Source organism: Cebus imitator, unplaced genomic scaffold, assembly GCF_001604975.1.
Source record: "Cebus imitator isolate Cc_AM_T3 unplaced genomic scaffold, Cebus_imitator-1.0 Scaffold23, whole genome shotgun sequence".
Taxonomy (NCBI): Eukaryota; Metazoa; Chordata; class Mammalia; order Primates; family Cebidae; genus Cebus; species Cebus imitator.
This window is the reverse complement of record NW_016107338.1, coordinates 1,210,066-1,230,708: the sequence shown is the minus strand read 5'-3', so window position 1 is coordinate 1,230,708 and position 20,643 is coordinate 1,210,066. Positions and strand designations below refer to the sequence as shown.

At 39.4% G+C, this 20,643-nt stretch overlaps 1 protein-coding gene across 6 annotated transcripts in view; it reads right to left on the bottom strand.

The window, feature by feature from the left end:
* Positions 1-20,643, bottom strand: part of EXOC6B (exocyst complex component 6B) — a 663,192-nt gene that overhangs the window by 408,632 nt on the left and 233,917 nt on the right. For 5 of the 6 annotated variants that reach the window (XM_017521918.1, XM_017521917.2, XM_037736122.1 and 2 more), the window contains exon 7: positions 11,540-11,716. The exons of the other annotated variant lie outside the window; for it this stretch is intronic. In XM_017521918.1, the coding sequence (XP_017377407.1) occupies positions 11,540-11,716 (177 nt within the window). The remainder of the gene's footprint in view (positions 1-11,539; positions 11,717-20,643) is intronic. 6 annotated transcript variants of the gene reach the window in all.

Genomic DNA, 20,643 nt, shown 5'->3' with positions numbered 1-20,643 from the left:
TTTTTGAGACGGAGTCTCACTGTGTTTCCCAGGCTGGAGTGCAGAGGTGTGACCTAGGCTCGCCACAATCTCTGCCTCCTGGATTCAAGTGATTCTCCTGCCTCAGCCTACCAAGTACAGGTACCTGCCACCACACCTGGGTAATTTTTTGTATTTTTAGTAGAGATAGGGTTTCACCATTTTGGCCAGGCTGGTCTTGAACTTCTGACCTTAAGTCATCCACCCAACTCAGCCTCCTAAAGTGCAGGAATTACAGGCATGAATCACCGCACCCGGCCGTCAGTAGCCACTTAAAAAGTAAATGATATAATTATTAATAATTTTTAAAAACTTAAATGGCAGAGCCAGGATTTGAATACAGTCTGTCTGACTGTAAAGCTCATGTGCCTAAACACCACACTCAAAAAGAGACATCCAGTTAATGCAAATGATAAATATTTAGAAAACACATTTTAACAGGAAATCTCAAAGGTCATAATAGTTTTATTTTTTAAAAAACACATTAGGGACTTCCGCCAAGATAGCCAAATGGGAACACCTCTGGAGCGCAGTTCCCAGCAACAGTGACACAAAAGGTGAGTGATCTCTGCACTTCCAAACAGGTTCGTCTCAATGGGACTGGCTGGATAGTGGGTGTAGCCCAAGGAGGGCAAATCAAGGCAGGGCAGGGTGCTGTCTCACACGGAAAGTGCAACTGGCAGGACGACTTTCCTCCTATCAAAAGGAGGCCATTGGGGATGTTTCCCCTCCAGCACTCCAGTTCAGATACTGTGCTTCTCCCAAGGTCTTTACAATCCACAGACCAGGAGATCACCACCGGGCTGACAAGCACTGCAAGTTACCAGCACAAATCTGAGCAGCTGCTCCAGCTGGCACCATGGGCTGTCAGCGCAAATCTGGGCAGACGTGTTGGCTGGTGCCTGGAGCGCCTACGAGACAGAGCTTCCGGCTCCCCAGAAAGAGGAGAAGCTGAAAGCAGGGAGCCAGGTGATATGGCTTAGTAGTTCCCACCCCCACAAGGACCAGCAAACTGAAACCCTCTGGCTTGAGAGTTTCGCAGCCAGCACATCAGTTCAAGCTCCAACCGGGAAGATCAAGCTCGGTGGGGGGAAGGGTGTCCACCATTGCTAACGCGGTTCCAATCTTACCTGTGTAAACAAAAGCCAAAGGAAGCTCACACATCAGCTGGACTGAGCCCATGGCAGCCCAGCAGTGCCTCTGCAGATAGACTCTGACTAGACTCCCTTCCTGCTGGACAGGGTGTCTCCAAAAAAAAAGGCAGCAGCATGGCAGGGACTTAAAAATAAAACCCCACCTTCCTGTGACAGAGCACCTGGGAATAGGGGCAACTGTGAGTTCTGCTGTAGCAGACTTAAGTGTCCCTGCCTGCCCAGCAGCCCTAAAGGGAGCAATGGAGCTCCCAGCACCGCACTTGAGCTCCAATAAGGGACAGACTGTCTCCTCAAGCAGCTCCCTGACCCCCATATAACCAAAAAGATGCCTCATATAGGAGAGCTCTGGCTGAAATCTGGTGGGTACCCTTCTGGGATGAAGCTACTAGAGGAAAGAACAGGCATCAATTCTTACTGTTCTGCAGCCCCCACAGTTGATACCGAGGCAAGTAAGGTCTGGAGTGGACCTCCAGCAGTCCTATAGCAAAGGGAACTGACTGATAGAAGGAAAACTAAAAAACAAAAAGAAATAGCTTCAACATCAACAGAAAGGACATCCAGAATCACCATCCAGAATCACCAACTTCAAAGACCAAAGGTAGATAAATCCACAAAAATGGGAAGAAATCAGTGCAAAAAGGATTAAATCATCAAAGACAAGAATGCCTCTCCTCCTCCAAGGGATTACAACTACTAACCGGCAAGTGAACAAAACAGGATGGAGAATGAGTTAGATGAATTGACAGTAGCAGGCTTCAGAAGGTGGGCAATAACAAACTTCTCTGAGCTAAAGGAATAGGTTCTAACCCAATGCAAAGAAACTAAAAACCTTGAAAAAAGGTTAGACAAAATGCTAACTAGAATAACCAGCTTAGAGAAAAACATAAACGACTTGATGGAGCTGAAAAACACAGCATGAGAACTTTGCGAAGCATGTGCAAGTTTCAATAGCTGAATCGATCAAGCAAAAGAAAGGATATCAGAGACTGAAGATCAACTCAATGAAATAAAATGAGAAGGCAACAATAGAGAAAAAAGAGTGAAAAGAAATGAACAAAGCCTCCAAGAAACATGGGATTATGTGAAAAGATCTAGCCTACATTTCTTTGCTACATGTGAAAGTGACAGGGAGAATGAATCCAAGCTGGAAAATACTCTTCAGGATATTATCCAGGAGAACTTCCCCAACCTAGCAAGACAGGCCAACATTCAAATCCGGGAAATACAGAGAACACCACAAAGATATTCCTCAAAAACAGCAACCCCAAGGCACGTAATTGTCAGATTCAACAGGGTTGAAATAAAGGAGTAAATGCTAAGGGCAACCAGAGAGAAAGGTCGGGTTACCTACAAAGGGAAGCCCATCAGACTCACAGTGGATCTCTTGGCAGAAACCCTACAAGCCAGAAGAGAGTGGGGGCCAATATTCAACATCCTTAAAGAAAAGAACTTTCAACCCAGAATTTCATATCCAGCCAAATTAAGCTTCATACGCTAAGAAGAAATAAACTCCTTTACAGACAAGCAATTGCAGAGAGATTTCATCACCAACATACCTGCTTTACAAGAGCTCCTGAAGGAAGCACTGTACATGGAAAGGAACAATGAGTACCAGCCACTGCAAAAATGTACTAAATGGTAAAGACCATTGACACAATGAAGAAACTGCATCAACTAACAGGCAAAACAACCAGCTAGTATCAAAATGGTAGGATAAAATTCACACATAACAATATTAACCTTAAACGTAAACAGCCTAAATGCCCCAATCAAAAGACACAGACTGGCAAATTGGATAAAAAGTCAAGACCCATCAGAGTGCTGTATTCAGGAAACCCATCTCTCATGCAAAGACACACACAGACTCAAAATAAAGGGATGGAAGATTTACTAAGGAAATGGAGAGCAAAAAAAGCAGGAGTTGCAATCCTAGTCTCTGATAAAACAGACTTTAAACCAACAAAGATCAAAAGAGACAAAGAAGGACATTACATAATGGTAAAAGGATCAATGCAACAAGAAGAGCTAACTATCCTAAATATATATGCACCCAACACAGGAGCACCCAGATACATAAAGCAAGTTCTTAACAACCTACAAAGAGACATAGACCCACACACAATAATAGCAGGAGACATTAACACTCCCCTGTCAATATCAGACAGATGAACAAGACAGAAAATCAACAAGGGTATCCAGGACTTGAATGCAGATCTGGACCAAGCAGACCTAATAGACATCTACAGAACTGTCCACCCCAAATCCACAGAATATACATTCTTCTCAGCACCACATCACACCTACTCTAAAACTGACCACATAATTGGAAGTAAATCACTCCTCAGCAAATGCAAAAGAATGGAAACCATAACAAACAGTCTCTCAGACCACAGTGCAATCAAATTAGAACTCAGGATTAAGAAACTCACTCAAAACTGCACAACTACATGGAAACTGAACAACCTGTTCTTGAATGATGACTGGATAAACAATGAAATTAAGGCATAAATAATGTTGCTCTTCGAAACCAATGAGAACAAAGACAAAATGTACCAGAATCTCTGGGACACATTTCAAGCAGTGTCTACAGGGAAATTTATAGCACTAAATGCCCACATGAGAAGCAAGGAAAGATCTAAACTCAACACCCTATCATCAAAATTGAAAGAGCTAGAGGAGCAAGATCAAACAAGTTCAAAAGCTAGTAGAAGACAAGAAATAACTAAGATCAGAGCAGAACTGAAGGACATAGAGACATAAAAAAAACCTTCAAAAAAAATCAATAAATCCAGGAGCTGTTTTTTTTTTTAAAAGATCAACAAAATAGACCACTAACCAGACTAAGAAAAAAGAAGAATCAAATAGCTGCAATAAAAAATGATAAAGGTGCTATCACCACTGATTCCACAGAAATACAAACTACCATCAGAGATTACTAGAAACAACTCTATGCACATAAACCAGTAAATCTAGAAGAAATGGATATATTCCTGTACACTTACATACTCCCAAGACTAAACCAGGAAGAAGCTGAATCCCTGAATAGACCAATAACAAAGTCTGAAGTTGAGACAGCAATTAATAGCCTACCAATCAAAAAAAGTCTAAAGCAGGTTTACAAGAAAAAAACAATCTCATCAAAAAGTGGTCGAAGGATATGAACAGGTACTTTCAAAAGAAGACATATATGAGGCCAACAAACATATGAAAAAATCGCATCATCACTGTCATTAGAGAAATGCAAATCAAAACCACATTGAGATACCATCTCACGCCAGTTAGAACGGTGATCATTAAAAAATCTGGAGACAACAGATGCTGGAGAGGATGTGGAGAAATGGGAACACTCTTACGCTGTTGGTGGGAGCGTAAATTAGTTCAACCATTGTGGAAGACAGTGTGATTATTCCTCAAGGATCTAGAACTAGAAATACCATTTGACCCAGCAATCCCATTACTGGGTATATATCCAAAGGATGATAAATCATTCCATTATAAAGACACATGCACACGTATGTTCATTGCGGCACTGTTTACAATAGCAAAGACCTAGAACCAACCCAAATGCCCATCGATGATAGACTGGACAAAGAAAATGTGGCATGTATACACCATGGAATACTATGCAGCCATAAAAAAGATGAGTTCCTGTCCTTTGTAGGGGCATGGATGAATCTGGAAATCATAATTCTCAGCAAACTGACACAAGAACAGAAAACCAAACACCACATGTTCTCACTCATAGGTGGGTGTTGAACAATGAGAACACACGGACACAGGGAGGAGAACATCACACACTGAGGTCTGTTTGGGGTTGAGGGCTAGGGGAGGGATAGCCAGGAGTGTGGAGGTTGGGGAGGGATAACATTGGAAGAAATGCCTGATGTAGGTGACGGGAATGGAGGCAGCAAACCACCATGGCATGTACATACTTATGCAATAATCCTGCAAGATCTGCACATGTACTCCAGAACTTAAAGTATAATAAAAAGAAAAACACAACATACTTCTAACTACAAAGGAAGATATAAAAATATGTACTAGTTAAGGCACTTAATCCTATTCTTCCCTAACAGTGACAAAGAACTAATCTATGAGGTTATGAATATGTCACAACATTCCCAGTTAACTTGTAATCACTCATATATTTATTTCCTCCAGAAATGCACTCTCAACTTTCTGGAATCTTTTTGTATTTTCCTTCTGAACCAGTGTCAAGGTAAAAAATCTATTTGTTCACTCCTCAGTTTTTGAAGTAACATTTTTTATTTATCTTGAGTAACTGTTGCAGTTTCAGCCAAGGTCACCTAGACTTCCTGTCTCTAGGCAGATAAATTTTGCTCTTCCCTTAGGGTAGTTCCCAGTCAGTACAGAATTTAAAAACCCTGAAACTTTTCAAAACTAGAAGAGTTAATTTAAGATTTAAATTCTTTAAAAAGAATCAGTATCTAAATTATCTTAATGTAACTTCAGTTTCCTTAAATTGAGTCTTATTTGTATTCAAATGGTATTTAATATCCAGAAGATCACACAAACTATATTATATGGATAAACTCTTCATCACATCTCAACCATACTCTTTAAGCTTAAAAACAGTCTCACTTCCCAGGTGGCTGGCAAGATGGCTGAATAGGAACAGCTCTGGTCTGCAGCTCCCTGTGAGATCAGCGCAGAAGGTGGGTGATTTCTGCATTTCCAACTCAGGTACCCAGCTCATCACATTGGGACTGGTTAGACAGTGGGTGCAGCCCATGCAGTGTGAGCCAAAGCAGATGGAGTGTCAACTCACCCAGGAAGTGCAACAGGTCTGGGAACTCCTTCCCCTAGCCAAGGGAAGGTGCAAGAGACTGTGCCATGAGGAATGGTGCACTATAGCCCAAATACCATGCTTTTCCCATGGTCTTTACAACCCATAGACCAGGAGATTCCCTCAGGTGTCTATGCCACCAGGGCCCTGGGTTTCAAGCAGAAAACAGGGCGGCTGTTTGGGCAAACACTGAGCTAGCTGCAGGAGTTTTTTTTTAATACCCCAGTGGCACCTGGACCACCAGCGAGACAGAATTATTCACTATCCTGGAAAAGGGGCTGAATCCAGGGAGGCAAGTTGTCTAGCTCAGTGGATCCCACCCTGAAGGAACCCAGCAAGCTCAGATCCACTAGCTTGAAATTCTCACCAGCATGGCAGTCCAAAGTCAACCTAAGATGCTTGAACTTGGTGGGGGGGAGGGGTGTCTGCCATTACTGAGACTTTAGTAGGCGGTTTTCCCCTCACCGTGTAAACAAAGCCACTGGGAGGTTCAAACTGGGCAGAGCCCACCACAACTTAGCAAAGCTGCTGTAGCCAGAGTGCCTCTCTAGATTCCTCCTCTCTGGGCAGGGCAACTCTGAAAGAGAGGCAGCAGCCTCAGTCAGGGACTTATAGATAAAACTCCCATCTCCATGGGACAGAGCACTTGGGAGAAGGGGTGGCTGTGCACGCAGCTTCGGAAGACTTAAACGTCCCTGCCTGCTGGCTCTGAAAAGAGCAGTGGATCTCCCAGCACAGCACTCGAGCTCTGCTAAAGGACAGGCTGTCTCCTCAAGTGGGTCCCTGACCCTCGTGCCTCCTGACTGGGAGACACCTCCCAGTAGAGGCAGACAAACACCTCATACAGAAGAGCTCCAGCTGGTATCTGGTGGGTGCCCTTCTGGGAGGAAGCTTCCAGAGGAAGGAACAGGCAGCAATCTTTGCTGTTCTGCAGCCTCTGCTGGTATTACCCAAGGGTCTGGAGTAGACCTCCAGCAAACTCCAGCAGACCTGCAGCAGAGGGGCATGACTGTTAGAAGGAAAACTAACAAACAGAAAGGAATAGCATCTACATCAACAAAATGGACATCCACACAAAAAAACAATCTGAAGGTCATTAGCATCAAAGACCAAAGGTAGATAAATCCATGAAAATAAGGAAAAAACAGTGCAAAAAGGCTGAAAATTCCAAAAACCAGAACGCCTCTTCTCCTCCAAAGGGTCACAGCTCCTTGCCAGCAAAAAAACCCAAAAGTGGATGGAGAATGAGTTTGACAAATTGACAGAAGCAGGCTTCAGAAAGTGGGTAATAACAAACTCCTCCGAGCTAAAGAAGCATGTTCTAACCCAATGCAAGCAAGCTAAGAATCTTGAAAAAAGGTTAGAGGAATTACTATCTAGAATAACCAGCTTAGAGAAGACCATAAATGACCTGATGGAGCTGAAAAACACAGCATGAGAACTTCATGAAACATACACAAGTATCAATAGCTGAATCAATCAAGCAGAAGAAAGGATATCCAGAAATTGAAGATCAACTTAATGAAATAAAGCATGCAGACAAGATTAGAGAAAACAGAACGAAAAGGAATGAACAACGCCTCAAAGAAATATGGGACTATGTGAAAAGACCAACCTATGTTTCACTGGGGTACCTGAAAGTGACGGGGAGAATGGCTCAAAATAAAGGGATGGAGGAACATTTACCAAGCAAACGGAACTCCAAAAATAAATAAATAAATAAAGCAGGGGTTGCAATCCTAGTCTCTGATAAAACAGACATTAAATCAACAAAGACCAAAAAAGACAAGGGCATTACATAATGGTAAAGGGATCAATGCAACAAGAAGAACTATCCTAAATACATATGCACCCAATACAGGAGCATCCAGATTCATAAAGCAAGTTCTTAATGACCTACAAAGAGACTTCGTCTCCCACACATTAATAATGGGAGACATTAACACCCCACTGTCAATATTAGACAGATCAATGAGACAGAAACTTAACAAGAATATTCAGGACTTGAACTTAGCTCTGGACTAAGTGGACCTAATAGACATCTACAGAACTCTCCAGCCCAAATTAACAGAATATACATTCTTCTTAGCACCACATCACACTTATTCTAAAACTGGCCATATAATTGGAAGTAAAACACTCCTCAGCAAATGCAAAAGAATGGAAATCATAACAAACAGTCTCTCAGACCACAGTGCAATCAAATTAGAACTCAGGATTAAGAAACTCACTCAAAATTGCACAACTGCATAGAAACTGAACAAGCTGCTCCTGAATGACTACTGGGTAAATAACAAATTAAGGCACAAATAAATAAGTTCTTTGAAACCAATGAGAACAAAGACACAATGTACCAGAATCTCCAGGACACAGCTAAAGCAGTGTTCAGAGGGAAATTTATAGCACTAAATGCCCATAGGGGAAAACAGAAAATATCTAAAATTGATACTCTTACATTACAATCAAAAGAACTAGAGAAGCAAGAGCAAACCAAATCAAAAGCTAGCAGAAGACAAGAAATAACTAAGATCAGAGCAGGACCGAAGGACATACAGACACGAAACACCCTTCAAAAAAAAGTCTATGAATCCAGGAGCTAGCTTTTTGAAAACATTAACAAAACAGATAGACTACTAGCCAGACTAATAAAGAAGAAAAGAGGGAAGAGTCAAATAGACACAATAAAAAATGATAAAGGGGATATCACCACTGATCCCACAGAAACACAAACTACCATCAGAGACTACGATAAACACTCCTACACAAATAAACTAGAACATCTACCAGAAAAGGATAAATTCCTGGACACATACACCCTTCCAAGACTAAACCATGAAGAAGTCAAATCCCTGAATAGACCAATAACAAGTTCTGAAATTGAGGCAGTATTAACAGCCTACCAAGCAAAAAAAGCCCAAAACCAGATGGATTCACAGCTGAATTCTACCAGACGTACAAAGAGGAGCTGGTACCATTCCTTCTGAAACTATTCCAATCAAGAGAAAAAGAGGGACTCCTCCCTAACTCATTGTATGAGGCCAGCATCATCCTAATACCAAAACGTGGCAGAGACACAACAAAAAAAGAAAATTTCAGGCCAATATCCCTGATGAACATCAATGCAAAAATCCTCAATAAAATACTGGCAAACTGAATCCAGCAGCACATCAAAAAGCTTATCAACCACAATCAAGTCGGCTTTATCTCTGGGATACAACGCTGCTTCAACATATGCAAATCAATAAACGTAATCCATCACATAAACAGAACCAATAACAAAAACCACATAATTAGCTCAATAAATGCAGAAAAGGCCTTTGATATAATTCCACAACCCTTCATGCTAAAAACTCTCAATTAACTAGGTATTGATGGAATGTATCTCAAAATAACAAGAGTTATTTATGACAAACCCACAGCCAATATCATATTGAATGGGCAAAAGGTGGAAGCATTCCCTTTGAAAACCAGCACAAGACAAGGATGCCCTCTTTCACCACACCTATTCAACATAGTATTGGAAGTTCTGGCCAGGGCAATCAGGTAAGAGAAGGAAATAAAGAATATTTGACTAGGAAGAGAGGAAGTCAAATTGTCTCTGTTTGCAGATGACATGATTGTATATTTAGAAAACCCCATAATCTCAAAAACTCCTTAAGCTGATAAGCAACTTCAGCAAAGTCTCAGGATACAAAATTAATGTGCAAAAATCACAAGCATTCCTTCCAATAAGACAAACAGAGAGCCAAATCATGAGTGAATTCCCATTCACAATTGCTACAATGAGAATAAAATACTTAAGAATACAACTTACATGGGATGTGAAAGACCTCTTCAAGGAGAACTACAAACCACTGCTCAAGGAAGTAAGAGAGGACACAAACAAATGGAAAAACATTACATGCTCATGGGTAGGAAGAATCAATATTGTGAAAATGGACATACTGCCCCAAGTAATTTATAGATTAAATGCTATCCCCATCAAGCTACCATTGACCTTCTTCATATAATTAGAAAAAAGTGACTTTAAATTTCATATGGAACCAAAAAAGAGCCCATATAGCCAAGACAATCCTAAGCAAAAAGAACAAAGCTGGAGGCATCACACTATCTTACTTCAGACTACACTACAAGGCTACAATAACCAAAACAGCATGGTACTGGTACCAAAACAGATATATAGACCAATGGAACAGAACAGAGGCCTCAGAAATAACATCACACATCTACAACCATCAGGTCTTTGGCAAACCTGACAAAAACAAGCAACGAGAAAAGGATTACTTATTTAATAAATGGTGTTGAGAAAACTGGCTAGCCATATGCAAAAAACTGAAACTGGACCCCTTCTTTACACTTTACACAAAGATTAACTCAAGATAGATTAAAGATTTAAACATAAGACCTAAAACCATAAAAACCCTAGAAGAAAACCTAGGCAATACCATTCAGGACATAGACATTGGCAAAGATTTCATGACTAAAACACCAAAAGCAATGGCAAGAAAAGCCAAAATTGACAAATGGGATCTAATTAAACTAAACAGCTTCTGCACAGCAAAAGAAACTATCATCAGAGTGAACAGGCAACCTACAGAATGGGAGAAGATTTTTGCAATCTACCCATCTGACAAAGATCTACAAAGAACTTTAACAAATGTATGAGAAAAAAACAACCCCATCAAAAAGTAGGTAAAAGATATGAACAGACATTTCTCAAAAGAAAAAATTTATGCAGCCAACAAACATGAAAAAAAGCTTATCATCACTGTTCATTAGAAAAATGCAAATCAAAACCACATTGAGATGCCATCTCATGTCAGTTAGAATGGCAATCATTAAAAATTCAGGAGACAACAGACACTGGAGAGGATGTGAAGAAATAGGAACACTTCTACACTGTTGGTGAGACAGTAAATTAGTTCAACCATTGTGGAAGATAGTGGGGCAACTCCTCAAGAATCTAGAACTAGAAATACCATTTGACCCAGCAATCCTACTACTAGGTATATACCCAAAGGATTATAAATCATTCTGCTATAAAGACACATACACATATATGTTTACTGAAGCACTGTTCACAAGAGCAAAGACTTGGAACCAACCCAAATGCCCATCTATGATAGACTGGAGAAAGAAAATGTGGCACATTGGTAGCATGGAATACTATACAGCCAAAAAAAAGAATGAGTTCGTGTCCTTTGCAGGGACATGGATAAAGCTGGAAACCATCATTCTCAGCAAACTAACACAGGAACAGAAAACCAAACACCACATGTTCTCACTCATAAGTGGGAGTTAAACAATGAGAACACATGGACACAGGGAAAGGAACGTCACACACCAGGGCCTGTTGGTGGTGCTGGTGGTGGGGAGTTAGGGGAGGGATAGCATTAGGAGAAATACCTAATGTAGATGACAGGTCGATGGATACAGCCAACCACCATGGCACATGTATACCTATTTAACAAACCTGCACAATCTGCACATGTACCCCAGAAATTAAAGTATAATAATAATAAATAAAAAGCCTCACTTCCCCACTTCAAGTGTTAGTTACCTCTTCATCGTCTTCCTCGTCTTCAACATCCAGAATTCCTGAATCCTGTTCAGACTTGGGGCTAGTACTTTCTATCTCTGTATCAAAGATTATATATGTATCTTTCTTAGATTTCCTCTTGCTACCTATTCTGGGTTGTTGCAAGACGATGTTATCCAGGTTTCTTTGTTGTTGGGCCTAGGATAGAGAAAAACACACACAAACACACCAAAATGGTGGGGGTAGGGAGAGAGAAAGAAAGAAAAAAGAAACAAAACTTAATTAAGCTTTCAATGAACTTCTAATTTTGAACAAATTGGTATCTTAAGATATTACAACAAAAGGCCTTAGTACATAAAGCTTTAGTCTCAGATAGAAAACCAAACACATTAATGTATACCTTTTTAACCCTGAAGCTATCCTATTTTAACTCATTTTCCAAGTTAACAAAGAAAACAGATAATCAGTCAATATTATCATAATACTTTTCTAATATATCCATTAAATCTTCACAAAAAGAAATCTATCCATTTTTGCCTAAGTAGGCCAGGAGATTAGTGCAAAGGCCTACTATTTATCTTTTACAAGGAAATACCACATTGAGACCATAATGTTTGGAGGAGAAAGGGTGAGAGCTTAGAATTAATTTTAACTCATTTAGGTTTAAGAGACTGTTAAAAACAGTTATGTGGATATAAGAGACCAATGAAATATAATCAGGAGAATGAATTATCTTCAGAAAATGATTTAACTAAGTAATCCAATAGGATTCCATGACTGTGATCTGTGGAAAACAGGGTTTTAAAGGATTTTTTTTCTTCTGAACCCTAGAAAAGGTAGGATAATCCCTTCCACCTAAAAAAAAAAAACTTACTGAAATGATGGCATGGTTTCAATAGATACAGAGAGGTAGAAAGTGTGACTATCCAGAGTCAACAACAGAAATATTAAACCACACATTATTAGAGCTAGAAGTTACCTTAATCACCACTCAGGAAACTGAGGCTAGAAAACAAGGGATTTGTTTGAAGTCACAAGGCAAGTGAGTGGTAAATCAGAAGCTCCTAAAGTATGATCTCCTAAATTTCAAATCAGTGATATTTCCACTACACCAACAGTCCCTCAAAGCATGACCAAAATGTTTCCCAAAAATGAGCTGTGGTCAAATCAACAGGAAACCCTGCATCCCATGAAGCCTTCTTATAGATATGTAATGCACACTAACAGAATAAAAGCTGGAAGAAGTCCTATTTTAAAGAAACTTGTTTAATTTGGCTTAATCCAGCATGTTCCAAAAACATTTCCCAATGGAACTTTCCTTTTTTTCTTTCTTTTAATGTAATATTTGGTATCACCCCAAGACAAAAAGCTTGAGAATGTGACCTCTGAAAGTATACATTTCTTAATCAATATATGATATTTCTCCTCAGTGGCAAATAGAGATTAGACCAGGAGAAAAATCAGGCTCCAAATCTTCTGTATAAGATTAATGAAATGAAGATAAATATAACATAAAAAGTCCAGGCATGGTCAAATGAGACAATTATAACAAGGCAGAGAAAAACTTCAACTATGTAAACTAGTTTCTGCCAAGAAAATGAAAAGAATGTACATTCCAGAGATTTCAATCAATGGACATACTTGTTTCTCTACATATTACCCATTGATATTTTGGTTAGATTTACATAAATACATGGCTTCAGTAACAAACTGAGATAGAGAATTACCCAAAGTCATTTAATTTAGGTTTATACAAGACACAATATCCTCTAAGCCTTTCAGAAACCAAGTTAAATAGAATATTCTTCCTATTTTTCTCAAAAGTAAGATGTTCTTCCCCACATACTTCCAATGCAAAATATACAAAAAGGGATCAAGGACTCCAGAAGCACAAAGGAAGGTAGAACTTCCTTTAAAACTTTCATATTTTAAAAAAGCAAACTCTCAGCTAGAGAGTAATCATTTGCTCCCTTAACTCTATTGTCTTTCAGTACAGCAAAATCAAACGCTTTCATAAGTAAGTTGTATTTTATTGAATCCTGTTAATTATTTTTCTTTTACAATCAATAAAATATTGTCAGTGTTTCAAAAGCAATGAACAAATGAAAGTTATCCTCTATTCAAAATGTATGTTATGGGACTTGCAGGAGGTGGTAAAGACTAAATACAGATATAAATATATAAATACATATAATATATATTAAACTGAAAATGTAACGCTGAAGTCCATGAAAATGAAGCACTGAAGTCCATGAAAATGACAAAAAGAAAAAGCCCTTCATAGATATTTTCTAACATGCTATGCTGTTTTATCAAGACCACTGATTCTATCCCTCCAGAGACAACCATTATAATAATGTGGGAAAGAAGCAGCTGACTGATTTCTGCTGACTAGGCTGGAGTAGAGGGAGGGGATACAAAGCATATAAACAGCAGCTAGATCTTAGAAAGCATTTAGGTGCTTTCATTTTCTTAGCTGTTCAATCTATTTGTAAGTAATTTTTACACACTTAACCACCTCTTCCTCAAGAGTCCCTCATATATATTCTTCTCTGATTTCCTAATAGAGAGAAATTGAGCAGAACCACTTTCTACTCTCCCAAAATCCAGTAGCACATGTCCCATTTCCTATTACTAATGTGTGTTCCACCATCGCCTCATTTCCAACATACCTAAAATGGAACTAATCACCTTCCCATTACAATCCCCCTACCTAATGCAGCCAGGCTCTTCTTAAATCACATTTATTCATCATGCCAATTAAATATAAGAGATATTGGGGAGGAGGAGGCTTTAAAGAAACCTAAAATCCATAATCGATCACTTAAATTCCACCATAATGGAAGCTAAACCTAATTTTCCAATGTACTTACCTAATACCCTCCAAGATGAATCTTCCAATCAGATGAGACTCTACCTCCTAATACACTAGGTGAATTTCCATTTCTATATCTTTACTTATGCCATTTCTCTACCTGATTACCTTTCCCTGCTTCAATCTAACTCTTTCTACAAAACCCAATTAAAATTTTTCTTCCTTTAGAAAGCTATTTCTCACTGCTCTAACTTATGATACTTTCTCTCTGTACTCCTACCTTCAGTCAAACACGTATTAAATGTCTACATGGTACCAAGCATTGTGTTGCACACTGGTGATATAAAGAAATAAGACGGAGACCCTGACTCCTGAATCTCACATCATACTATTACAGGAATCAAATAGGCAAAGAAAAGATAAATATGATAAAAGATAAATATGATTTTTTTCAGAGATAAATGGAAAGAGTAACCATTCCAGAAGAATGAAACAGCATAAGAAAGGACTATGTATAAAAAAAAAAATTATCCACTCAGGGAATGGCAAATAACTTTGTATAATTAGAATATAGGTTATAAAGGAATAACAGGAGATAAAGTTAAAGATGCTATATAGAGCAGTTTCACTGTTAGAGAAACAATAAAAGAATGTAAGCAAGAGAATAATGGGATCAGCTTTACAGATCAGACAAACCCTTTGTCAACTGGGAGAAGACAAAGACTGGAAACAGGAAATCTAATACAGATCACTAAAACAGTCCAAATAACATTATGAGAACTTGGATAAAGGTAACAACAGATTATAAGAAGCAAAAGTAACAGAATTTACTGACTTAAATGTAGTACATGAAAGAGAAGAAGAAAATAAGAATCACTCCAAGTATTCTCGCCTTGATGACTAGACAACAGGACCATTCCAAACAATAAGAACGATGAAAATAGTAAGTTGAATGCAGGATAAAAAAAGATGAGTTCAGCAAACCTGTTGGGTATCGAGGTGACAATGACAGTAAAGCACCTCAGTGTATACAACTCTTTCAGGATAAGAAAAACACCTTACCATTCTTAGAATGCCCCTAGTCCAGAAAGTGACATACACATAGTAAATTTAGATATTTATTATATAAAGGTAAGAGATAATAAAAGGGAATCCATGTGAAAATGAGATTTGGCCCAATAAAAATTTATAAAAGACAGGACTTGAGTGCTTTTCTACCCACTAGAAGTTAGGGGAGAGCCCACAAGCATGACCTAACCTGGACTGTTAAACTAATTCACTATTACCACTTCTAAAACTGTCAAAGCGTGTCTATGAGGTATCTTATATATGCCATTAAATAAACATTTATTGTGGACCACAACTTTCAAGGATACCCAGCAATAAGACTCAAAGAGTTAAAAATACTAAGAATCAAAAGCTAAAGGCTCCTGACTTTCTCAACCCAATACTGACCTCTAGTGGATTAGAGGCATACATACAAATGACCTTCCGAATAAGAAAATAGTAGAGAGGTTTAGGCTTGTGGATTGGAAGCCTTGGAGGCCTAATATAATTATATAGGCTTCAATAACAGGGTGCTCTAAACAGGAGAGAAACAAAGCTTCTTGGAAAAAGATAGGTCTTACTCTGAAACATACTAATTGAGCAGGTTACTTCTCTGTGCAATATCCTTATCTATAAAAAAAGAAAAAGATTAATTAAACCTACCTCAGAGTTGCCACAAGGCTCAAATGCGAAAATACATGTGAAGTCTCTTGAATTAAAACAAACAAACAAGCAAACAAGCTCTACATGTCTTGCCTCTAAAAAAGAAATAGGAATCTTTTTTTCTTTTTTTTTTTTTTTTGAGACAGGGTCTCACTCTGTCCCCCACCTCTGCCTCCTAGGTTCAAGCAATTCTCAGCCTTCTAAGTAGCTGGGATTACAGGCACATGCCACTACGCCCAGCACATTTTTTTGTATTTTAAGTAGAGATGGGGTGTCGCCATGTTGGCCAGGCTGCTCTCAAACTCCTGACTCAAATGATCCACCCACCTCAGCCTCCCAAAGTACTAGGATTACAGGCGTGAGCCACCACGACTGGCCAGGAATCTTGTTTCACTATCTACTATGGAAACATCTGAAACCCAGCAGTATTTCTATACATAATAATTAATGGCATCTAATATCATTGTATGTTATAACAAATTTTGCATTTACATACATTTCAAGTATTATGTATCTGTAATGGACACCGGTAGTGCTTCACTTACATCCTCTGTCTCACCTATTATTCCAGCTACCATCAGCAACCAGTTCGGAACAGGTCTGGAAGTATCACATAATGTAACCTGACATCAGCTTGGATACTTACGGTACACTTCTTGCTTCCTGCCTTAGGACTTTTCTAATACCAGAATGTGGAATCCCACAATAAATACTTAGCACTCCTGGAACACAATCTAGAAGTAAAACAACCCTTGAAAAAGAACGGACAGAAATGTTTCTTTGCTTTGTTCCCTCCATAGTCAGTTCCAAAAGTCTTCTCAGAGTCCCACAGATTAAGGAACCAGACTGCGCTAGCATTGTACCATCGTACTGACTCTCCCACCTTCTCTTGTCATTCCTCCTAACTTACTTCTGTTCCATGTGGTCATATAATTGACTAAACCAGCCACATATCAACTCCCCAGGCTAAGAGAAACCAAAGCTAAAATAACATCCCATCAACAATACAGTAAAGTGGAATTGTGATTGTTTTGTGTCTGAACCCCAAAGGATAACCATGAAAATAATGTCAAAATCAAGATAGGAAGCATCCAAAGTTATCACTTCAAGTCTCACCAAACAAAAATAACTGTAAAAAAGCTGCAGTTTCAAACAATGGTTTTTTACACTTATTGGGACTGGCTGTGGAATCTTTCTTTGGCAACTCCAGTATCAGATTCAAACAAACAAACAAAATGAAAACAAACAAACAAAAGGTGATTTAAGATGAAGGAAAAAGGCCATCTTAAGATAATCTCAAAAAAGTTAATTGTATGTTATTGTCCATAGGCGTATGTTTATGTGGTGTGTGTCTGTTTTGTGTGATATTTTAAAACAAATAAATAGGCAAGTAGTTTTCTTACACCTTCATCAAGCCCCAAGTGATTTCCATCAATAAGGTTATTATACTTAGGGCCTTTTGTGTTTAAATTAAGGCAGGTGGTCACTACATCACCTTTAAAGTTCTAATAGTTACCCCAGGCCCAGGCCGATCTCCAGGTTCCTGGAGCACTCTTCTCCTGGACAAGAAGTTGGGGAAGCCTCTACCTCCCACAGCCCCCGCCCCATGCAGAAAACTTGGGACCAAGATTTCCCAGCTCCATATCTAGGCATACCTCTGGGCACTTAGTGGCCACCCACTGAATTCTCCTTCAGCACTAGTGCTTGTGCCTGCCACTGGGGGACCAGGAGGTGGGCCCGCTGGGTCTGACCCCTTTCATCTTACTCACCACCCCCCCAACCCCCAGAGCAAAGCTGGGAGCTGAGACCAGGGTACACTCCACAGATCAGCCCACTAACTAAGGTAACAAAGAGCTTCTCCCAATAAAAAAAGGTCAGATATATATCCAACCACACTGGGCACAATCAGCACTGACCCATATGCGCCACCTACTGGCTTCCAAGTCCAATCACAGACTCAATATAAAATCTGCTGACAGAAGTTCACAGTCCATAGAAAAAAAGCCAAAAGACCCTGCCCAACATTCTCTGTAGTCACAGGCCCTAGGGAGGGGAAAAGAGAAGGGAAAATATATATATATATTTTTTTTTATATATATGTTTATATATATATGTTTATATATATATATATGTATATATATATGTTTATATATATATGTTTATATATATTTATATATATATGTTTATATATATATATGTTTATATATATATATATATATATGTATATGTATATGGGCAAAAAATAAAAATTTAAAAATTTTACCCACACAAAAATGATTATAGGCCAGGAGTAGTGGCTTATGCCTATAATCCCAGCACTTTGGGAGGCCAAGGTGGGCTGATTGATTGAGCTCAGAGTTCAATCAATATGGCGAAACTCCATCTCTAACCAAAAAAAAAAGAAAGAAAGAAAAAATCCTGGGGCCTGTAGCTGTGATCCAAGATATTTTGGAGGCTGAGGTGGGAAGATCACTTGATTCCAGGAGGTGGAGGTTGCAGTGAGCTGAGATCATACCACCATACTCCAGCCTGGATTATAAAGTGAGACTCTGTCTCCAAAATAGAAAAGAATTACAGAAATTAGAAGTGCCAGTATCTCTAGCTGAGAAGGAAGCAGTACAAATATTCTGGCACCATGAAAAATCTGAATGTAGTGACACCATCATAAGGTCACAAAAGCACTCCAGCAATGGCTCCTTACAAAAATGGAAATTTAGAAATAACAGATAAAGAATTCAAAACGGACTACAAGGAAGCTCAATGAGATCTAAGAAAAGGTTAAAAATCAACAAAAAGAAACTTCTAAATCAACCGAGGAAGAGAAAGATAAATATATTTAAAAGAAATTAACTAGAGCTTCTGGAATTGACAAACTCACTTAGGGAGTTTCAAAATACAATGGAAAGTTTTAGCAATAGGCTGGACAAAGAGGAAGAAAGAATTGCAGAGCTTAAAGACCAGTCTTTGAACTAACCCAGTCAGATAAAAATAAAGAAAAAATAATTTTTAAAAATGAACAAAGTCTTCAAGAACTATGGGAATATGTAAAACAGCCAAACCTATGAATTACTGGCATTCCTAAGAGTGAAGAAGAAAAAGTCAACAACCTGGAAAACACTTCAGGGAACAATTCAAGGAAACCTCCCTAATCTCACTGGAGAGGTCGACATACAGATATAAGAAATCCAAAGAACACCTGCAAGATACTACACAACATGAACATCATCAAGGCATATAGTCAACACACTATCCAAGCTCAACTCTAAAGAAAAAATCTTGTAGGTAGCTAGAGAAAAAGGTCATGTCACATACAAAATGATACCCATGAGGCTAACAGTGAACTCCTCAGTGGAACTCTTACAAGACAGGACAGATTAGGAAAATATTGTCAGTATTGTTACAGAAAAGAAATTCAAACCAAGAATCTGATATCCAGCCAACTAAGCTTCATAAGCAAAGGAGAAAAAAAATCTTGTCCAAACAAGCAAACACTAAGGGAAACACTAGGCCCACCTTAAATCCTTAAGGGAGTTTTTGGTTTTTTTGTTTTTTGTTTTGTTTTTGTTTTTGTTTTTGGACAGTCTCACTCTGTCACCCAGGCTGGAGTGCAGTGGCATGATCTCAGCTCACTGCAACCTCCACCTCCGGGGTTCAAGCGATTCTCATGCCTCAGCCTCCTGAGTAGCTGGGACTACAGGCACAGGCCACCACACCAGCTAATTTTTTGTGTTTTTAATAGAGACGGAGTTTCACCATGTTGGCCAGGCTGGTTTCAAACTTCTAACTTCAGGTGACCTGCCTGCCTTAGCCTCCCAAAGTGCTGGGATTACAGGCATGAGCCACCACCCTGGCCCCTTAAGGGAGTTCTAAACATGGAAACAAAAGAATGATACTTGCTCCCACAAAAGTATACTTAAGTACATAGCCCACAAGACCCTATAAAGCAATAACACCATAGAAACTACAAAGCAACCACCTAACAATATCAATATTAACCTTGAACATAAACAATCTAAATACCCTACTTAAAAGGTACTGATATGCAAGTTAGGTTTTAAATTAAAAAAGAAAGAAAACAAGGCCCCTCCATCTGTCTCCCAAAGACCCATCTCACATGTAATGATAGCCATAGGCTCAAAGTAAAGGATTTGTGCCTACTCATAGGCACAAATAGAAAACAAAAAAAAGCACAGATTGGAGGAGGATCCAAGATGGCCATTTAGGAACAGCTCAGGATTGCAGCTCCCAGTGAAAGCGCAGAGGGTGAGTGGACACTGCATTTTTATTGCCCATAGACTAGGAAATTCCCAGGCGGAGGAGCTCCACGGTCGCCAGCGCGGCTGTTTCGGCCAGCGCAGCTGTGCCGGCCGGTGCTGCTACTTTGCCCCGCGCGGCTGCTTTGTCGGCGCCCCGGAGCACCGGTTCTCCAAACAAAATACGCCGGTCCCGGTGCCCTTTTGGCTGGCGACTGGAGCCACGGGAAGTCGCCCATTCGTCTGTTTAAAAAGGGGACTGAGCAGGGAACCAGGACAGTAGATTCCAGGGCAAAAAAAAAAAGAAAAAAAAGCGCCACAAACCTCAGTGCCGCTGTTTAAGCCAG